Here is a 22,910-nt window from a genome sequence, read left to right as displayed (position 1 = left end):
CCGAAAAAAAAAATAAAAACAAGGATGACAACATCCATAAGTAGCGAAGCACAAAAAATTGTGGATGGGAATACGTAGAAGTAGATTTAAAGTGTATTTATTAAAATCCATAGATTTATTGGAGAAAATAAACACGAAACCTTGTGTTATTTTGTTTGATGAAGACGGTTAAAGTAAATTACATACTAGATGCACATAACAATGGGGAAACAAATATTTTGAAACTGTTAATGCAAAAAAGTTTTAAAATTAGACCAAAAATACCAAAGATATGGGGAAATATGTCAAACATATAAAAATAGCCAAAAACCTGCTAAAAGGCAGTTTGGCCGCCATTGTTTCTTTTCTTAAAACGCCAGAAATTTAATTTTAATATCTTTAACTGAAAAATTTTTGAAAATTGGAGCATAAACACCAAAGATATAGGTAAAAATGTGAAAAATATAAAAATAGCCAAAAACCTGCAAAAAGGCAGTCTGACTGTCATTGTTTTTTCTTCAAATGACAGGAAATTTAATTTTGATATCTTTAACTGAAAAAATTTCGAAAATCGGACCATAAACACCAAAGATATGGGGAAAAATGTGAAAAATATAAAAATAGCCAAAAACCTGCAAAGAGGCAGTCTGACTGTCATTGTTGTTTCTTCAAATGACGGGAAATTTAATTTTGATATCATTAACTGAAAAAATTTTGAAAATCGGACCATAAACACCAAAGATATAGGGAAAATTTGGAAAATATAAAAAATAGCCTAAAACCTGCTAAAAAGCAGTCTGACCGCCATTGATGTTTTATAGTTAATTGTGCTCCTTAATAATGGGAATGTTGTCAAAAAATTTCTGCTCTCTATCTTTTATAGGAGCCGAGAAAATCACGTTTCCCCCAATTCAGTAATTACGGACAGACGGACGGACAGACGGACGGACGGACATTGTGAATTATAGAGTAGCTTCGCTACTAAAAAATGTGGGGTATTATTTAAATTCTGCATTCCAGGGATGCTTCACACTAGCTGTTTCAAGCAGGTTTGTACCTATTTCATGACAGATATCCCTATAGAAAGGGCCGCAGTATTTTAAAGGGTATGAGAAGCTAATATGGTTCTTGTAGGATCTATTTAGAAGCGTAAGCCTATAATATGATAACATTAACCACTTACATATTTGTAATCCTATATGTTTTTAGTAGCGAAGGTACTCTATAATTCACAATGTCCGTCCGTCCGTCCGTCTGTCCGTAATAAATGAATTGGGCCCAGCTAGAAACGTCGTAAGGAAACTCGCATCCGATATGTAGTATATTATCGCCAAAATCTTATTTAAGATTTTATAGCAAAAATCGAAAAAAATCGCTAGGGATTAATTCGATTTTGTAGTAAAAATCGCGGCAACCACGATTTCCCTAAGATATCGTAAACAATAGCATTTTATGTGTGTCAACACACACTTACAAACAGACACACAACCAACATATAATCAACATCATTCTGTGAGAAATATAGTTTATAAATTGGCCGCTAGAAGCTTACATTATTTTAAAAAATATATTGCATTTTTTCTGTTGTCAAACAAAATAAATATAAAACTGATAACTAAAATTGTCATAATGTGTTTATGTTTAATATTGCAAATAAAAGTATTTTTAAAAAGTTTTTTTTCTAAATAGCAACATTTTTAAATGTGTGTCTTAAAATTCCTTAAATCATTGCCATTCATCATGATAAACAAATAAAATATTCTATCAAAGTTATTTGAAAACTTTTGAGAGTATACATGAAGTAGAAGGGCACAAATAATGGGGTCTCTTTACACCATGTCTCTCTCTGTCTCTCACTCTCTCTTTCTCTGTCTGCATGCACAGTATGAAATGGATTCTTTATGCAACCTCTTACTTACATACAATATTTACAAACAAAACTACATGATGTTAAATATTTTTTAAATGTACTTTTTATTCACGATTTTGGCACGATATCGCTTACGAGCCTTACGATATCGCTTACGATTTCGTGTTTGTATCGCGCAGCTCTAAGTACCTTTTCGACCATTTATCGTAACATATCGTCGATGTGCATTGGACGACTATTTAGCGATATCGTAAGAACTCGTGCTCGATTGCTACACGATATCGGCGCTATAGTAGCGCGATAGTGACGCTACTTTCTGGCTGGGGGGGAAACGTAATTTTCTCGGCTCCTATTCAAGATAGACAGCTGAAATTTTTAGTGAAGATTCCCACTATATATGCCCATCTAATATATACATTGTTTTGTCCATCTGTTTGTTATTTGGCGTGCTAGCTAGATCGATTCCTAGATTTTTACGTTTTCGTAATTTTCTTAACCCCTTTTCAAGATAAAGTGCTGAAAATTTTCAGGAATTAATTAATTTTATATTCTACATATTTTCACCAAGTTTTATTAATATTTTTTTTATTAATTGGGGTGATAGATCGATTCCTAGATTTTTTAGGTTTTCATGGTTTTCTCAATTCCTATTCAGGATTGACGGTTGAAATTATCAGGGATTGAGTATGATCATGTTCTACATATTTCCATCAAGTTTCATTAAGATTTGCCTATTAATTGCGATGCTAGATCGATTCCTAGATTTTTAAGTTTTCATGATTATAAGGTTGCGTGATTTTAAAGGTGTGATGATTTTCCTATTTTATTAATATTAATATTTTATTATATGACACTGCTTTATAGTATTTTTTTCCTGATATACAATCATAATTTTTGAGCTTTGCTACTTATGGATGTTGTCATCCTTGTTTTTTTATTTAAAAATAATCACCTATATCTTCGTTAGTGCAGCTTTGAATACTTATAATAAAGTAAAAGGATGTGTCTATGTGCATCTGTCTTTCAGGATCTGTTTTTGTGCGTACCGGTGGATCTTGGCTGATCCGATATGGTTTTCCTTTACAGGGTAGCTTCTCATAGGTCATAGGTTTATAACTATTTTGGAGGAGGGTTCCCAAGAGAATTCACCTCTAGAAACAAAATTACCCCTCCCAAAAAAAAAATAAAAAAATTATTTTTTCCAAACTAAAATTGAAAACCTAGGGGGGGGGGGAGGGATGGTCGACAATTCCCACCCCCAAATATTGTTTTTTACATTTTTTTGAAATCTAAATAAAAAAAATTGGTAATCGAAGACAACTCCCTCCCCCCTCATGTGCCCCTAGAGGCCTCTAGGCACGAAGCCCCTAGTTTAAAAATAAAGAGAAGGAAGTATCTGAAAACAAGGATAACAACATCCATAAGTAGCAAAGCACACAAAATTGTGGATGGGAATACGTACAAATAGATTTAAAGTGTATTTATTAAATCAAGAATAGATTTATTGGAGAAAATAAACACAAAACTTTGTTTTATTTTGTATGATGAAGACGATTAAAGTAAATTACATACTAGATGCACATAACAATGTGAAAAAAATATTTTGAAACTGTTAATGCAAAAAAAGTTTTAAAATTGGACCAAAAAAATCAAAGATATGGGGAAATATGTCAAACATATAAAAATAGCCAAAAACCTGTTAAAAGGCAGTCTGACCGTCATCGCTGTTTTCTTCAAACGACGGAAAATTTAATTTTGATATCTTTAACTGAAAAAAATTTGAAAATCGTACCATAAACACCAAAGATATGGGGAAAATTTGGAAAATATAAAAATAGCCTAAAACCTGCTAAAAAGCAGTCCGACCGCCATTGATGTCTTATAGTTAATTGTGCTCCTTGATGAAGTTTCAGCTTTCTACCTTTTATAGGACCCGAGAAAATCACGTTTCCCCAAATTTATTAATTACGAACAGACGGACGGACGGATATTGTGAATTATAGAGTAGCTTCGCTACTAAAAATGTAATTATGCTTTATGGAGGATTGGTAAAAAAATTATACTTGATCTGATCAATTAGGTAATAACAATAAGTTTTTTTAAAAAGCCTAGAATTAGCTTACATGACTATTAAATGGAGGGAGGGCGGTATTCCCCTCCGGCCCCCACTCTTTGAGGCTAAGGGCGAAGTTATCCTTATAATAAAGAAAGAGGATCTCTCTTTATCTGTCTTTGTGTGTGTACCGAAGGATCTCGCTAACTACTAAACCGATATGGTTCTCCTTTACAGGGTAGCTTTTCAGAGGTCCTGGGATGGTTTATATCTATTTTGGGGGAGTGTACCAACACCCTCCCAAGAGAAATCGGCTTTATAAAAAATTACCTACCCTAATAGGAATTTATAAAATTTTTCTTTTTAGTAGCAAAGCTACTCTATAATTCACAATTTCCGTCCGTCCGTCTGCCCGTCCGTCTGTCCGTAATTAATGAATTGGGGGAAACGTGATTTTCTCGGCTCCTATTCAAGAGAGACAGCTGAAATTTTTAGTGAAGATTCCCACTATTTATGCCCATCTAATATATATATTGTTTTGTCCGTCTGTTTGTTATTTTAATTGGGGTGCTAGATCGATTCCTAGATTTTTACGTTTTCGTGATTTTCTCACCTCCTTTTCAAGATTAAGGGCTGAAATTTTTAGGGATTAATTAAATTTTCATTCTACATATTTTCACCAAGTTTTATTAATATTTTTAATTAATTGGGGTGCTAGATCGATTCCTAGATTTTTTAGGTTTTCGTGGTTTTCTCAATTCCTATTCAGAATTGACGGTTGAAATTATCAGGGATTGAGTATGCTCATGTTTTACATATTTCCATCAAGTTTCATTAAGATTTGTCTATCAATTGCGGTGCTAGATTGATTCCTAGATTTTCAAGTTTTCATGATTATAAGGTTGCGTGATTTTAAAGGTGTGATGATTTCCCTATTTTACCAATATTAATATTTATATTTACTTCTCTAAAATAACTGAGACAACGGGAAAAATTAGGGAAGAACTTGATAAGCTAAGTCAATGTAATAGTGGGAAGCCTAGTGAAAAGGCTAAAATCATAGCTCCAATAACCAATTGGTTTATTGAACTAGAATCTAAGATGAATGATTTGTCTAAGTTTGTTTTCGGGTTATCTAATAACCAGAAGACGCTAATTGAAAGAATTGAGAAACTAGAGGCCACCGTAGCTATCAATGTGGCTTCTGGCGACCTTGTGTCTGATATCGAAAGGTCAGCAGGGTATAAAGATTTGTGTAATGAAACCATGCTTGCTTCTCTAAGTAGTAAGGTCCCCAACTTGGATTTAGGCGTTCACATTGATAGGGATTCTGACATTTCTATGATTGAAACGGTGAAGACAAAGCTTTCTTCTACTCTCACCCCTAAAGTTTTATCGGACGTAGTAATCACCCCATTAGCAAAAGAAACATTTGAGAAAAATGAAAAGTTTATCGTTCCAGTATTACTAAAATCCAAAACTAAACAAGGAAAGGCTGCTTTAGATAAGGCTCTAAAGACTAAGGGGTTAGATGTTAACTTTCATTGGCCTAAACAATTGTTTCCTATTATTAAAAGTTTAAGAGAAAAGTACCAAAATGTTAAATCTGAGGACATAGATTTAACCTCTAAGCAAATTCTTATTAGGCCCAGCGCAACCGGAAAATCCATAATGGTGTCTTACAGAACAAGGATGGGTACTAACTGGACATTTTTAGAAAGTTTTAAAACTCCTGCGCCTCAAGCAATGCTTGTAAACACCAAATTCTTGCAACCTTTCTCTAGTAAATATATACAAATGTGAGTAAACAAAATAATCATTGATTTAAAATATTCTTGTCAAAATAATGCATTATTTATATAAACTGCTCCTTTTTGTTGTTACTTTTAAATGGTATATTTACTATAGATGTGAAATGTTATTCCCCCTTTTACATTCTCCCCCTTCTGCCCTTGGTTGTAATTTACCCCAATTTTATCATCCAAATCTCTACTTTGACATTTCTCATAAATTGCAAAAAAATATTTTGAAACATTACACTATGTCTCTTGGTTCAGTTTTATCTTTCAAAAAAGGGATAAACTTTTTTAACTTGAAGAAAAATTATATGTCTTTTTGTAAGCTTTTAGGGGATCCTAAATTTAAAAAGGCGAGGAATTAATATTTGAAGAAGTAATTTTAAGTCCCCCTCCCCCAGTAAACCAGCCTACATCTGGAAATTCTTTTTGCTTAGACAATGTAAAAGTTATAAGTCAAAATATGAACTCGCTAAATTTAAGTTTGGCCTCTCTAGATAAAGATGGTGGGAAGTTTAAAATGAAAATTAATGCAGTTTTAAAAACAAATTCACATATAATTTTACTTCAAGACACGCGTGTGGGTAATAATATAACATTTCTTAAAAACTATTTAATGATAAGTAAATTCGGAAATTATGATATTTATCTTAATAGCACAAAAGGGGATCGTGGTGTAATCACAATGATAAGGAGAAATTTTTGTCATAAAGTTTATAGAATATTTAAATCTAGGTGTGAAAATGTCATTATCGTTGATTTGCATATAAATAATGAACGAATGCTTATCATTAACTGTTATGGTCCAACTCAATCTCAAAATAAAGATTTTTATTCACTCTTAAAACAAAAAATTGAAAGTATTGGAATTTCTAAGTTTGTTATTTTGGGAGATCTGAACTGTTTAACTTGTGATTTGCCTATAAATTCTAACGTAGTTTTGAATAATTATGAAATTCTTAACATGAGCGCAATACCTAACTTAATTCACACAAAAACTTTAGTTTCATGGATAAGGGATGGATTTATTGTAGACAAATTTAGACTTTTGTATCCAAATTTAAAAACTTATAGTTATATTCCTTTTAGTGAACAAGCTATAAATAGGTCAAGGATTGACCATTGTTTGGCAAGCCCACAATTTAGTCCATTAATCAAAAAAGTTGAATATCCAAATAGGCTATCAAAATATTTTGACCATAAACCTGTCACTTTCTTTGGAAAAAGTAAGAATATTACTAGACCAAAAGTTATTGATAGCTCCCTACTTAATATTGAACATTTATATTCTACAGTAAAATTTTCTGTGTACAGCTTTATGGTTGATAATACAGAACCTCCAAATAAAAATGAATTAACTCTACTAATTAATAGGATTAACATTTTATCTTTGTATATTCAGGGGCTTGAAAAAACGATCTTAAATCTACCCAATGACAAATTTTGTAAACATTTAATTAAAGTTTATAGTAATGAAATTGAAGAAAACTGTTCACTTTTTCCCAGTATTGAAACTTTTTTATCTTATAACACTAAGTTGGAACCGGACTTAATGTTAGAATGTTTATTAAATGAAATAAAAAATACATGTATATCATTTCAGTCATTTTATGTTAAAACAACAAAGGAGGAAAAAAATAAATTGTCTGATCAATTATCATATTTAAGAAGTATTGGTGATTTTAATTCTGTTAATTTTAAAGAAACTGAGGCAAAACTTTTGGAAATTGAACACAGAGAAAATCTAAGACTTTTGGAAAACACAAATTATTTTAACTTATTAAACCATGAGAAAAGCACTAGAAGCTTTTCTGAACTTTTGAAAAATAAGAACTCTCATGAATCTGTATCTTTGATTAAAGACTACTCAGGGAATATTATTCAAAATGATGATGAGAGACAAAATTTTATTGTTAATCACTTTAAACAACTTTTTAGCACGTCTGTTGAGCCAGAAATTTCTTTTGAAGAATTTTTTGAAAGAAATGAAAATGATCCAATTTTTGACCCTTTTAAATTATCGCTAGAAGATAAATTAAATCTTGAGTCACCTATTCAAATGTCTGAACTTGAAACCGTGCTTAAAAATGCTAATTTAAATGCTGCTGTTGGTTTAGATGGCATACCTATGGCGTCAATTAAACATTTTTGGGATTTAATTAAAGATACAATGTTACATGGTTTTAACTATATGGCTAATAAAGGGGAGTTAAGAGGTATGATGAATATAAGTAGAAGCAATTTGATTCCAAAGGGTGGAGATAAAGATCTTTCTAATATTAAAAATTGGCGTAGCATTGGTATACTTACATCTCCTTATAAACTATATAGTGGAGTTATAAATTTAAGATTAAAAACTGTTGTAGATTCCATAATACACAATGCTCAGAAAGCTTATTCCGATCAGTATTTTATACAAGAATGTTTAATAAATGTATATGAACTGCTTTCAAAATCAAACTCCACAAATTCTCCTTTAGCAAGTCTAATAATTGATTTTTCGAGGGCATTTGATACAATAGGAAATACCTACTTACAATCTGTATTGCATTTCTCTAATTTTGGTCCAAAATTTATTTTAATGGTATCTTCTACTTTTAAAAACCGAAAATCTTGTATCTTGACTGATTGCGGTTTAACACAAAATTTTGAAAATAAAATAGGTATTATTCAAGGAGACCTTCCATCTCCAAATTTATTTAAAATTGCAATAAACCCACTCGTTATAAAATTATGTCTAACAAACACTCTTAAAATTCCAAATTCAATTCCTTACAATTTTAACAGAGATGAAAATAAAGTAAATGTAGCAAGTGGTTTTGCAGACGATATGCAAAACTTCATGGAAGTAAAGGCAGAATCTCTCCAAAAATGTTATGATATTTTGACCAGCTTTGGAAAATTATCAAACCTTAAAGTTAACAACTCTAAGACTCAAATTATAATAACTGGTGGGTTACCTTCTTTAGATTTTATAAGAAAAGTTGAGGAACTGAATTTTGAAATTTCAGATAATTTCACAATTTTAGGTCTAAGCTTGCACAAATCTTTAAATGACACTAATTTAATTTGGGACAAAATATTGGCAAAAGTTGTAAAATTGCGCAATTTTTGGAATTTATTCAATCTTAGTATTCCTGGAAGGGTTTCTATTATAAAAACATATTTTTATTCACAATTATCATATCTAGGTTCAATTTTCGAACCAACAGACCAATTTTTAGCAGACTTTGAAAAGTGTGTTGTAGGCTTTCTAAAACAAGGGGGAAGGATTGCAAAGGATAGAATTTTTCTTGACTGTAGCAAGGGTGGGCTTGGCCTGCCTAACCCAAAAGAATTTCTCACTAGTCTTAAAGTTAGCATTTTTTTAAAAGGTCTTAAGGCAAATGATTCATGGGGTAAAGAATTGAGACAATATCTTGCAGATCCCGAAAACCCTTTGTCTATACAAATTGATAAAATTATTCCAGAATCTAACCCAATTTTGTACAATCTAGTTAAAGCTTTTTTACGTTTTTGTGATTATTATTGGAAATTTAGTGGAAACATTCTCGCTGCCCAAGTTGTTAATAATCATTTATTCACGGATAATCAAGGAAATATGATCAATAACAACTTCTTCACAATAAACTCATGGTTAAGGTATGGTAATGAACTAAAAAATCTTACCTTAAGTAATTTTATCTCAAACTTTGGCAATGTTTTAAATTATGATGAATTTTGCAGGAAATCTTCCTGTTATGTAACCCCAAATGAATTTATAAGAATGAAACATAATCTAAGAGTATTTTTAAATAGGTGTAAAACAAAATTTTCTCAAAAATCTGTTTCAATATTAGTCTTTATTTCAAAGCCCAATTTGAGAGCAAAAGATTTTAGATACTTCTTAGATATATCCAAATCTATGTTAACTAATTGTCAACCCGTTAAAACTAGAAATATGTGGCTCAGTAATGAAATAGATATAAATAGAGAATCAAGGTTTATGTGCATGTGGCGATTATCCTATCTTCCCATGAACATAAGAGACTTTGCTTTTAAATTATCTAACAATCTTCTTCATTTTAATGCAAATTTATCAAAATTTAGTGACACTAGTCCAGCATGTACACAATGTACAATAGCTTTAAATCTTCCCACCCCTAGAGAAACTTCTTGTCATTTTTATCTTTATTGTTCATCAAATACAGAATTACTTTTAGAATATTTTAACACTTTTCTTTACCAATCTAATATAACATGGGTTGCCAATTATGTTCTCTTGGGAGCACCGTCTAATATACCATTCTATAAAGCTATAATAATCAATACAGAAATTATTATTTCAGCTTGGTTTCTTTTTGAATGTAGAAATAAGAAAATTAAACCTGTATTGTCAATGTTAAAAGAGTTTTTAAAGAATTTTAGAGCAATATTTATGCGTTTCCCAAAATATCAGAATGCGTATAATAAGTGGATAAGAGGATAAAAGGGTTAGTGTTATTACAGGGACATTAAGAAAATCTGTTTGTTAGTTTTTGTATCTCTTTCTTAATATCTGTCAATATTTCTTTCAACTATGAATTTTTTCTAACTTAAACTTTCATTCTTTTTTTTTCAGTTTCTTAAGCTGACGGCTCAGGGTAAACAGATAATCAGGATAACCAAAAATCCTTGTGTTAATGAAAAAGATGCCATTGCCCTCACTTTGACTAGACGAGAAATTACCAGCACTCAACACATCTTCAAAGAAGACGGAACACATGAAAGAAACCAAATTTATTTTTATATAGTAATTGTAAATAATTTCAATTTTATATTTTTAGTAATATTTTTGTGATTTTATATTTATAAACTGATTAAAAACCAATAAAATACGTAATAATAATAATAATATTTATTATATGACACTGCTTTATAGTTTGTTTTTCCTGATATACAATCATAATTTTTAGCTTCGCTACTTATGGATGTTGTCATCCTTGTTAAAACTACAATTGAAAGTAAAGAGGGGGGCGTAGCCACTAGTGATTATCCAAAGTAGGAACAGACTCAAAACATAAATGTAAAGTGGCTTTGCTAAAAGCAATAACACTTAAAATCAATTAAAACACCATCATAAAGTCTGCTTAATCCAGGAATGCAGGCATGGGTCAATGGATGATTAAATAATTTTCTCAACAATGTTCTGAGATTGTAAATTTCTGCCTTTGTTACGTGGTAAATATTGGTGTTTTGAAAATTTATTCAAACTTTTTTTTACTTTTTCTCCCTGAATATTAATAAATTTATGTTCAAACATCAGTTTGTACTTGGAAGTGTTTTAGATAGCACATCAAAATCCTATTGAAAAAGGATGACAACATAAATAAAAGCGAAGCTTTATAATCAGAAGAAAGGACAAACAATAACTCTTATAGAATGTCAGAACTTAATAAGCAGAACATCAATTTATAAGTGTTAACGAAATTGTACATAAATTTGTTGCAAAATTGTGTAAATATAGGAAACAGTAAATGGACATAGTTTCATTTTTAGGATTTGATTATAAGGTTGCTACACTCACAATAATTTACCTTGTTGTCCTAAGAATAATTATTCAAAAAAAAAAATCAGTTGAATCAATTCATATTAAAAAATGTAGTCAAAATGTTAAAAAATGAGCATATGTTTTGAATGGACGCATGAACCTTCTGGTAATGATTATAGAGTTGCTATGCTTTCTAAATTATACCTGAGTGTTACAGGAATAAACAATGAACATACAAAGTATCATAATTATCTGTTAGAGACAAATATGAGGGGAGATATAACTCATGTCCCCTCTGTTATCTTACTTTATGTTCATATTCATATTATCTACTAGAGTTGGCTCGATATAATTATCTCCCTATTGGCTAGTTTTCTATATGCATATCTATTTCTCAATAAATCTATTTTCCTCACCCGGCATTACTATCTAAAAGAAAGTAAATATTCAATAATTTAAATGATTTTAAAAAGATTTTTAAAATTATATTTTTTTCTTTACATTACCATCACCAAAGGGTTAATGATGATGATTACAATTTTCGTTTAATATTTGAACACACAAAGTGTCGCCACAATCGAATTCTTTTAAAACAGGGTTTTCTTAAATTTATTATATTATAAATTTAAATTTTCTTTTTTATGATTAGAAATTAAATACATCAATATAAGGTAAATAGCAACATGAAATGAAAATAATGAATTTATTTTTAATAAAGTAAAACAATGGGTCTTATCGTTCTAGCCAATGAGAGTTTATTATGGATTATTGGAGCACTATGAGTTATATACATATAATCCTTGGAAAACTTGAGCTCGTTTATAGACATTTATTTCCTATATAGATCTGACATGGATCTTGAAGCAATTAAGCAGGCCGTTTTGTACATGTTAAAAATTGGAAGATTTCATTAAATAAAAGTTATTGCAAATATACTTAGTAAATAATACAAAGTAGCTTGATGTCTATCCGTCCGCCCCTTAAAATCTCGGTAACCACTGAACCGATCGGATTCTACTCTTCAGGGTATATAGCTATTGGTCCTGTGGTGGTTTTAAGCTATTTTCTTGGGGAGTAGGACACCCCCAACCCCCCCAAAATGAAAATTCCCCACCCCCATGGTGATGCCCATAAATTATATAAGGGCGGCACCATAATTTTTTTTAGAGGCTAGGGGCGAATCCGCTAGTGTTCATATAAAACAAAAACCTAATTTCAATGCCTAGAATAAAAATGGCTGAAAGCTGGAAATGTGTAGATCTTCATTGTGGTGGTGAACCTGCCAGGTTTAAAATCTTTTTAAAAGCGAAACATTTCTATAATTAGGGTCCGTCCGTCCGTAGCTTTTTTATTATTAATTTAGGCACGTTAGAATTGTCCTATGGATTTCAAATTTTGCATGGTGATCTCAGTAGTAGTTAGGTACAATTTAGAGAGCGTAGCAACTCTATAATCGTTACCATAATGCCCCTACGTCCAATCCATTTTCAACATGTTGATTTGTTTCACTTTTTTAACAACAATATTTAAATTCTGATTACTTGGTTCTGACACTGTTAATGCCCTTTTGTTCTACCGTTTCAGAGCTTCGCTGTTATGAATATTGTCATCCTCTTTTTTTTGATGATTATTTAAATCTAGGATTGTTCTGTCTGGTGTTCCAGATTTACAGGGACAGGTATCTAACATTAAGTTTATTCTTGGAAGCGAAGTTTTTCTATATTTAGAGTTGGTCCGTCCGTATCAATCATCTATTTTTGTTAATTTAGACACGTTAGAATTGTACTATCGATTTCAGACTTTTCATGGTGATTCCTGCAATAATTAGGTATGATTTAGAAAAAAGTAGCAAATCTATAACCTGTACTGAAAGTCAGTATGTCCAGTCCATTAAAAAAAACATATTTTAACTTTTTTCACTAATTTTTTTGTATGATATAATAATCCTATTCATCTGATTTTTGTAATAAGGATTCCTAGGACAACTAGGTATAATATGTATACAACAGAATTTTTTCTTTAGACTTAGAACTTAATGTACTGCTTATTAAGATCTGACACTCTACAAGAGTTATTGTTCGTTTGTCCTTCCTTCTGAAATTCTAAGCTTTGATTCTATGAATGAATTAAAACTCGTAGCAAAATAAAAGAGAATAGTTAAAAGGTGAGCAAAACATATGGACCTTTTTAAAATTCAAATTGCGTTGCTTGTGAACTTTAATTTTTTGGAAAAATAAGAACAGTTTCTGTGCTATGTATACCTGTGCTACTTATAATTAGGGAGCTACAACCTAGCTACTAAACTATTTGTAGCTCAGGAACTGTACTTATATTTCCAAAAATTAGAGTTCATAGCGGTTCTATCAGTATGCATGATATTTTTCTACTATTAGCACAAGCCGCGCAATTTGAATTTTAAAAATATACACACTACGTTTTGTACACAATATTCTCTAATATTTAGTAATATACTCGCAAGTCAAGTTTTAAGTCAGTTGGAACATTTTACCACGTAGCTCCCTCATTATACGTAGCACAGGTATACGTAACACCTAGGAATCGTTCTAAAATTTCTAAAAATTAGAGTTCATACTGGATTTTCTAATTATTTTAGGAAATCCCCATACAATTTTATTTTAGACAATGGCTGAAAAGCGAAAATACTTCATGGAAAATTATGACAATCTTAGAAAAGTAAGATTTAAAACTAATAAAATTGTAAATCTATGAAATTTTTTTATTATCTTAAATTATGAAAAAGTCCTTTAAATCAATTAAAGAAAAATTTACAAATGATTAGATCTTTTTAATAGTACATAATCGTAAAATGGTGAATGTAGTAGGAATCTAAAGGGATAAGACAATGGCCTATAAATTGATGTGCATCCCCAATAATAATACACAAAATTATCCTTTCTGTAAATAATTTTTCGTGGTTGAAACGTTAGGACACTCAACTTAATGAACCAACCAATAAAAATTCAATAAAAGTCTAAAGAGATAATTTTAAATTAGATTTTGCTAACTGAGCCCCGAGGTTATCCCTGTCAAAATGTTAACTTTCTAGTTCCACCAACAAATCCAGGTATCCAGGGATCTAAAAGGATAAGTCAATGGCTGATAAATTGATGTACATCCCCAATGATGACACACAAAATTTACCCCTTCTGTAGTGGACGAAACCTTGAAACACTCAACCTAATAAATAAACCAATCAAAATTTAATAAAAGTCCTCAAGGTTGATAAGCCAACGAATAAGAAAACGGTATTGTAAAACTTTGGATACTAGTGTAATGAACAGCCCATTGTTTCCTCTCTCTCACTTCTATGTAGGTATCATATTTTGGAAATGGTGGGAAAAGAAAAAACTTGGTGAAGTTAATTCTGAAAAGTTCTCTAATCTATGAATAATGAATATCATGATTTATAGTTCTTAATAAATCATAGTTTTGAAAATCTAACATAAAAAGTTTTGATTTGCCGCATTTATTTTTAAAAGCGAAGATTTTCTATGATTAGGATCGGTCCCTTTTTTCGTTGATTTTGGCATGTTAGAATTGTCCTATTGATTTCAAACTTTGTATGATAATTCCTGTAGTAGTTAGGTACGATTTAGAAAGCGTAGCAACTCTATAATCATTACCAGAATGCCCGTACGTCCATTTTAAACATGTTGATTTTTCTACTTTTTTAACAACAATTTTTTATGTGATCTAATTATCCGATTTATCTGATGTATATTGATTCCTGGGACAACAAAGTACTATATTATAAGCGAAGCAACTCTATAATGAAGTCCTAAAAATGTAAGTATGTACGTTTGTCCTACCGTTTCAGTGCTTCGCTTTTATGGATATTGTCATCCTTGTTTAAAATTAGAGGCTGATTTTGGGTACATAATTGGTGAGCAGAACAAGATCTATCCTTTATTTTCTGGACACAATACCATTTGTACAGTCACCTGTATACTGGAAACTGGATTACACAAGGTAAATTCCATGGATCTAAAGGGATAAGACATTTTAAGACAGATAAATTGAAACACATCACCTATGATAATTTACAAAATTACCCCTTCTGTAGATTATAATTATTGGTTGAAACGTTTGGGCAATCAACTTAGTAAACCAACCAATCAAAAAGTCCCCAAAGTTGTAAAGTTAACAAAAAAGAAAAATTAATTATATGTATAACATTGGGGACTAGTGTAAAAAACAGAACTTTGTCCCCTCCCTTCTTTGTAAATACTTACATATTTCCTTACTAGTCACAGCGCCTCTAACGGTTATTTTTCCTGGAAGGGTAGAGAACCCTCCCCAAAGAACCATATAAGATCAGCGGTTAGCGAGATCCTTCACAACAGACAAAAAAAGCTTACTACTTTAGGATAGGACAATTTAAGACAGTTTGGATTTCAACAAAACTTTTTCAATTTTCAAAAGTTGATGTGAAACCAGCAATAAACTATGATGTTACAAACTAAATCAAATTTTTTATTCTCATTGCGTTTTTATTCTTTTTTTACATTTTCCTTAGATAACAGAACCTGTAACAAATCTTGTATTAGAGGCTCCTGGTGGACTCATAGAAATAAGGTTGTCAATTTCAACTCAATTATAATAAAGTTACTCGCAGTCTCATCGCAGTCTCATCGCAGTCTCTCCGACCGTCTGTTAATAACAGTTAGCTCTCTTTGTTTATTCAGACGTGTTAAAATTGTCCCATCGATTTCAAATTTTGCATGATGATGTCTATAATAGTTAGGTATGATTTAGAAAGCTTAGCTTCTCTGTAATCGTTACCAAAAAGTCCTTACGTCCATTTAGAACATATTGATTTTTAACCTCTTTGACAACAATTTTTTATGTGATGTAATTATCCTATTCTTCTGATATATTGAAGACTGATTCCTATTACAACAGGGCAAAATGTTATAATTAAAGTATCTCTTTTATCAAGCCCTATGTCCTTAAACAGTATACTCTATTTAAGCGTTTTCTAAATTTTAAGATTTTAAACTGTTTTATTCAATTCTGACACTCTACAAGTGTCTATGTTCGTTTGTCCTATCGTTTCAGAGCTTTTATGGATGATGTCATCCTTGTTACAGATTAACCAAGATCAAATTATAAAGAATTCAATATTTGATTCTGGTATATGTTTTAGAATTAAATATGATTTTAAAGTTTTAATCACTATAATAAAGTAGCAGGATGTTTGTCTTTCTATCTGTACTGAAGAATCTCGCTAACTGATATGGTTCTCCTTTACAAGGTGATTCATGACTATTTTGGGGAAAGTTACTCCCACCCTTAAAATACTTTTTTAAAGCTAAAATTTAAAAAACTCCCCTTTCCTCAAGGCCTCAAGAGGCTTAGCCGCTAGAATTTATATAAATTACTATGGTAATAAATTGTCACCATATATTTAGTGCTGAATGTAAGGATGGCAGGGTGTTGAAAGTTAAAATGAAGTCAATGCTATCATTTGTAGGTAAATTAACAGTCTGTAATTTTAAAATATTTTTTTTGTGTTATGATTTTATACCTAACTTTTTATTATTATTCAGAAAAGTGCAATGTTAAAGTTCAAGTTCCTGACATCGGTGAGGTACATAGAAAACATTAGGAACTGATATACTTAGGGTTGGCAATCCAAATCCGAATCCGAAATCCAGAATCCATCCAATTTTTGAATCCAGAATCCGAATCCGCAATCCATTATTTTAATAGCGAATTTGGATTGCTAATTGTTAGGCTAAAATTAGCGTCTTGAGTTTTTTGTTTCAAATATATATTTTAATTTTTAACAAAGTTAGGTTTGGTTGAGTAAGGGTTAGAAAATGGCCTCTGTACGGTCTAGAAATAGGAGAAAAGCTACTGTGAAAATATTAAAATTGATTCTTTCCAGTACCCGATAAAATTTAATCCCTTAATTTATTTTAGAAATGGCCTTGTAAAATTTTGCTACAATCTGCAATCAGAAAATTCGGAATCCGTATAAAAATAGGAATCTGGAAACAGGGATTAATCTTTTTCAATTTTGGGCAGATATTGTAAGAATCCGAATCTGGTCCAAAATTGGACGGATTGCCAACCCTAGATTTACTATCTTAATATTCAAATAAAATACATGTATTGTTAAAATTTGTAGGTTTGTGCAGATATTGTCTTCAGTGGCATGTGGTATGTAGTGGTTGACATTCATCAGTTAGGTAAATGATTAAAGAACCTTTATAATAAAGTAATAGGATCTTTGCCTGTCTATCCATTCATAAAATCTTAGCAAATTTCATGGCACTGAAATTAACTTCATTCAATAATTATCCACCCTTATTCTCTTAATTATCTACACAGGCAAAGAGGCAGTTGCTTAAAAATAATAAAGAAATAGATTTAAATATTTTATAGGAATTGATCTAAAGCCTGAAAATGGCAGAAAGCTTGCTTCTGTTGGGGAAAGGATAAAGGTTAGAATATGATAAAAATTTTGATGCTGTAAATTATAATGCTGGCATAAAATTACTTATATAAAGATATAAATTTTTACTTAAGGTTGCAGCTCGTGAACAACATCCAGTTAATCATCCTACTTTAGATTATCCAGGTGAAGTAGCAAGGACGTCCAAGCTTTTTTTTTTTTTGTGGGGGGGGGGGGGTAGGAGTAAAAAATTAAGAATTTTGGGAGTCTAATTTTTTTTTGGAGGTCTCTGTGAAAGAGAATAGTTTATATTACTAAAAAAATATTTTTCATGTGAATGTAATATTAATTTTTCAGGACCTGACATTCTTGTATTCATGACAAAGCCTAATAAAGGTAAAATAAAAGTAAAATAACTTTTATGTTAGTTTACTATAAATACTTCACTCATAGAGGATGGCATGTTTGTTTCCCAAAACACTGTAGTCATGTCTAATGGTCAATTAGATTGGAACAACCCAGATACATTTACAGCCATGCTGGACAGGTAACACAAGTTTATCTGAAATTTTACAATTTGATTGAAAAATGTAGATTAGAATTAATGTAGAAATTCTTGTGTGGTATGTAATTTTCTTCTGATAGGTCACCATGTGGATCAGGAACTGCTGCTGTTATCACTCTACTTCATCATAAAAGTTTGTCTCATTCTTATTTCAGTCTTTATTATCTCATAAGTATTATTAATGATGTTGTTGTGTTTTCGTGTCTGGGGTCGTTATCTTTTAATATGTTTTTTAATTAAACTATTAGAAGTCATGAAGAAAGGAGACACATTACGCCATCATGGTATTCTGCAAACTTATATGTATGGACACATTTTAGATACCCATGAGGTAGATTTTATTAACATTTATGATATCTTTTCATGATATTATTTGAGGTTGTTTTACCAGGCACTACTAATGTAAAAGAAAAAAGTTGACCCTCAAGATTACACCTTAAAGTAATAATTTTCGAAAAGGTTATAGTCCCCTAAAACGTAAACAAGAAGAATTAAAATCCATTCAGACCCTTCTTATGAGATATTGGCATGTTTTTGCACACATTTTTGCAAACAGTAATCATTTCCATTATTTGAAGTTTGGTTTTATATTTCCAAATTCATACACAAGAGTACAATTTTCATCCACCATTTTCTAGCAATATAATTATTGTAATCAAGATATAAATGCACATCTTATGTGGTGAAAAAAGGCTAGAATGCCATCCCTTTTTAACACTTTTTCGTATTAGTTGGAGGATGGAAGTATAGGGGTTCTTCCAGAGATTTCTGGTAGAGCTTGGATGACTGCTAGAACTGAAATTATAATGGAAAAGGTAAGGATGATAACGATCAAATTCATAGAAAATCTTAAATATTTATTACTATTTGCCCCATGATGTAATTTAAAAAAAAAAAAAAATCTTTTTTTTTATTTCTGGTGCTGCTGCCCCTAATTTATGTGAAGTAATTTCCCCTAAATTTTTTTTTGAGGTGGGGGTGGTTAGGGGTGTCCCACCCCCCAAGAATATAGCTTAAAACCACCACATGACCAATAGGTATATACACTGAAGAGTAGAATCTGATCGGTTCACTGGTTACCGAGATCTTAAGGGACGGATGGACGGACAGACAGACAGACGGACTGATAGACAGACAGACAGACATCAAGCTACTTTTTATTATTAGATAACTTGAATGAGACTCTCCCTCTTTGAGTTAGGAATTTTGTATAACCTTTACTGTACTTTTTCTTTTCCAGGATGACCCATTGCAAACAGGATACACAGTCTCAGATATTTGGTGATAGATGCATCATTACTAAAAACATTTATTCCATATTGGTAGTCTTACTTGTTATTTAGTTTAATAAAAATAATTGAATGAATGTTTTCTTTAAAAAAATATTAAAATAAATATAACACACAGGAACTAATGAAAAGTAAAAACAGGAAAATATTTTAATTAGACACAAATTATGTTGAAGAAAAGTGGAGAATTGAAACAATCTAAAACTGATCTAAATTCTCAATTAGTTGATAAAAAATAGTAAAAAATGATGCCCAGGGAACCCAGAACTAGTTTTGGTTAAACTGTATGAGTACCTTCCCTACTATGATTTTTTTAAATAACTTTTTTCACATAAGAGATAATGGAAAAAAAACTTTTGCATGGGGAAAATCTATACTCACGGTATGCGAAAACTTTATATTTGATGACTGTGGGGTGTAGGGTTCAGTCCCTCCCACTCCCTTCCCATCCCCAAAGTGGGAGCAAATATATTTGGAAAAATTCTAGTTTTTGCCTCTTTAGAGGGGGAAAGAGTCATTTAAGGGCCATCTCTGCAGTGTTGTAGAACTTTTGAAGGCGTTTGATATTATCCGCCAAGGAAGTTGTGACTTTTGCCATTCCAGAGATTTTACATCTCCTTCTCACCCAAAATATCCATCAAAAACTCAGGAACAGCAAAAATCACAACTTGGTCAGTCAATAACGGCAAAACTATTCGCCAGAGGCGGAAGATAAATAAGTAAAGTTCTTCAGTGCTGCAGAGATGGCTCTTGGCCCTAAAATGACGCTTTCCCCCTCTTAAGGGGCAAACACTAAGATTTTTCCCCAAAAATTTGCCCCCAATTTGGGGAGGGAGTGGGGGTGGGAGGGACTGAACCCTACACCCCACAGTCATCAAATATAAAGTTTGACATAATGTATAAAATTTCTATCCTATTGATTTCAAACTTTGCATGCTAATTTTTCTAATAGTTGGGTACAAATTAAAAAGCGTAGCAACTCTAATCGTTACCAGAAAGGCCGTCAATTTAAAACATTGCTGATTTTTTAACATTTTGACAAAATTTTACAAAAGCTGTAGATGCCAGCAGCTGTCAAAATTAATTCTGCCACAGGGACAATGCAGCTGCTTTTTTTTGCCGCAGCTCTGCAGCTAAATGTACATCTACCCAGGGAGGGAGGGTAAATTGGGCTGTTTATTACACTAGTCCCTAAAGTCTAATACGAAACCTTTCAAAAACAAAAAAATCCTTTTCTATAATGGATTTAGAATATACGTGGATATTTAGACAGAGGGAAAAGTTGTCGTCGATTTAGGTTGCTAACATTGACATCAGTTATTGGTCAGTTCTTCATGCAGTGTGAAACGGAGGGGAGGTGGTTAGGGAGTGTGGTATCGTTATTTTAGCCAGCTACACATTTCACTTAATGATAATTTCCAGAGTAAATGATAATCTGGTGTAAGATCCAAGTAATAATAAATCCATTATTTACCCTAACCTTCCTTTGAATAATTACATATATTCCAATGCTTTTTAATAACAGCAGGCCTATTCCAACAATCAATTCTACAAAAAAATCACGAAACCTTTGGAAGTAAGGTGGGGGTATATTATCTTGTTTTATGTGACTGAAGAGGGATGGGTAGGAAGGGGAGGAGAAGGGGAAGGGGGTAGTGGAGAAATCTCCTTTAGAATTGTTTGTCAGAATCACATTCCCTTTTCGAGGCTTATCTAAAATTAGGGTTGGTCCGTCCGTCCGGCATGGACAGTTAGCTCTTTTCGTCAATTAATAAAAATGTTAGAATTTTTCTATCGATTCAAATCTTTGCATGGTGATTCCTCTAATACTTAGGTACAATTTGGAAATTGTAGCAACTCTAAAAGCATTACCAGAATGTACGAACATCCATTTCAAACATGTTGATTTTTAACTTTTTTAACAACTAATTTTCATTAGAGCGAAGCTCTGAAATGTAAGGACAAACAAACATTAACACTTGTAGAGTGTCATAACTGATTAATCTGAACATAAATGCATAAGTCCATACAAAATTGTAAGTAAATTTGTTGCAAAACTGATTAAATACATGATAATGGTTAAGGAAATAACGTTTTCAGGACTTTACTATACAGATGCTTCGCTTATAACAGTGCACCTTGTTGGAATAGGAATCAGTATTAAAAAAAATCAGATGTATAGAATAATTTTACCATACAAAAATTTGTTGTCAAAAAATAAAAATAAATAGCTTGTTTTAAATGGACGTACGGACTTTCTGGTAACGATTATATAGTTGCTTCGCTTTCTAAGTCGTACCTACCTGTTGTAGGAATTAGCATGCAAAGTTTGAAATCGATGTACAATTCTAACCTGTCTAACCTGTTAAGGACGTACGGACAGACATACGGACCCTAATTATAGAAAAGCTTAGCTTTTAAATAATAACATTTACTCCCTAGGGCGGACATAGTTAGTAATTGGGTAGCTTAGATATGAAAATCTAGTTTAATATCTTTTTTTTATAATTGAAGAAGCAAAAAATGTTTTTAATTAACCCATTGACAGCTCAGGTAGAATTTATGTCCATAAAAACTCTATTGGGATGACCTAGAAATTAAAATGTAACATGCAAAGCAAATACGCTTTAATTTTTCCTAGAGCCCCCTTTTCATAAGATTGCATTTAAGACTTCAATTTCTTTGATTTATTAATTTTATTGTTAGTATCGAAGCTACTCTATAATTCACTTCGTATGTCCGTCAGTCCGTAACGCTATGGGGGAAACGTGATTTTCTCAGCTCCTCTTCAAGATAGACAGCTGAAATTTTTAGTGAATATTCCTATTAATTGCGGTGCTAGATCGATTCCTTGATTTTAAAGTTTTTGTGATTTAAGGGTTGCGTGATTTTAAAGGGTTCGTGATTTTAAAGTTTAATGATTATTGTATGAAACTGCTCTGTAGTAAATTTTTTCCCAATATCCATTCATAACTTTTTGAGCTTCGCTACTTATGGATATTGTCTTCCTTGTTTTTATTTAACTTAGAGGTTAACTCAATAATTAACTAAAAATTGATCATTATTTGTTTTGGCCGGTGTCTAATGTATAAATATCATTTGACCACATGAGGTATAGAGCAGATTATATGTTTTCATAACAAAGAAAGAGAGAATATGCAAAAATTTGAATTCACGAAACCTTAGAAAAATAAGGTTATGTCTTTGAAAGTTGTAAAAAGGAAAACAGCTAAAAACAGTCAGACTATCATAGATCTTTTATGTCTAATTATGGTGCTTAATGAAGGGAATATTGGGAAGAAGTTTCAGCCGTGTAACTTTTGTAGGATCAGAGAAAATCTGTTGTAATAAAAAAAGCGGTATTATCCTCTTAAAAATATTTTTTTCAATTTTGAATATTTGAGTACTCCCCCCCCCCCCCCCCCCGA

General features: G+C 31.5%; 1 protein-coding gene across 1 annotated transcript; it reads left to right on the top strand.

The window, feature by feature from the left end:
• Positions 1–12,437: 12,437 nt before the first annotated feature.
• Positions 12,438–19,571, top strand: LOC145331556 (trans-3-hydroxy-L-proline dehydratase-like). Its single transcript, XM_080176268.1, has 17 exons — positions 12,438–12,493; positions 12,849–12,885; positions 13,848–13,901; positions 14,223–14,292; positions 15,088–15,197; positions 15,745–15,803; positions 16,640–16,701; positions 16,778–16,818; positions 17,362–17,422; positions 17,619–17,677; positions 17,763–17,814; positions 17,986–18,024; positions 18,082–18,175; positions 18,274–18,326; positions 18,442–18,524; positions 18,925–19,008; positions 19,434–19,571. Exons 1-17 carry the CDS (start codon positions 12,441–12,443, stop codon positions 19,476–19,478), a joined length of 1,056 nt encoding a protein of 351 aa, XP_080032394.1. The 5' UTR covers positions 12,438–12,440; the 3' UTR covers positions 19,479–19,571.
• The last annotated feature ends 3,339 nt before the right edge of the window (positions 19,572–22,910 follow it).

The sequence above is a fragment of the Acartia tonsa genome, chromosome 11, assembly GCF_053477335.1.
Source record: "Acartia tonsa isolate MP-2025a chromosome 11, ASM5347733v1, whole genome shotgun sequence".
Taxonomy (NCBI): domain Eukaryota; kingdom Metazoa; phylum Arthropoda; class Copepoda; order Calanoida; family Acartiidae; genus Acartia; species Acartia tonsa.
The sequence above is the reverse complement of the archived record's forward strand: the minus strand, read 5'-3'. Positions and strand labels throughout refer to the sequence as shown.

Excerpts from the sequence above, each read along its gene's own strand:
- LOC145331556 (XM_080176268.1), top strand. The coding sequence starts at position 12,441 with ATGGCTGAAAGCTGGAAATGTGTAGATCTTCATTGTGGTGGTGAACCT. Across the intron at positions 12,886-13,847 it reads TTCCAGATTTACAGGGACAG|ACAATGGCTGAAAAGCGAAA; the intron begins GTATCTAACATT and ends ATTTTATTTTAG. Across the intron at positions 17,678-17,762 it reads CTGTTGGGGAAAGGATAAAG|GTTGCAGCTCGTGAACAACA; the intron begins GTTAGAATATGA and ends TTTTTACTTAAG.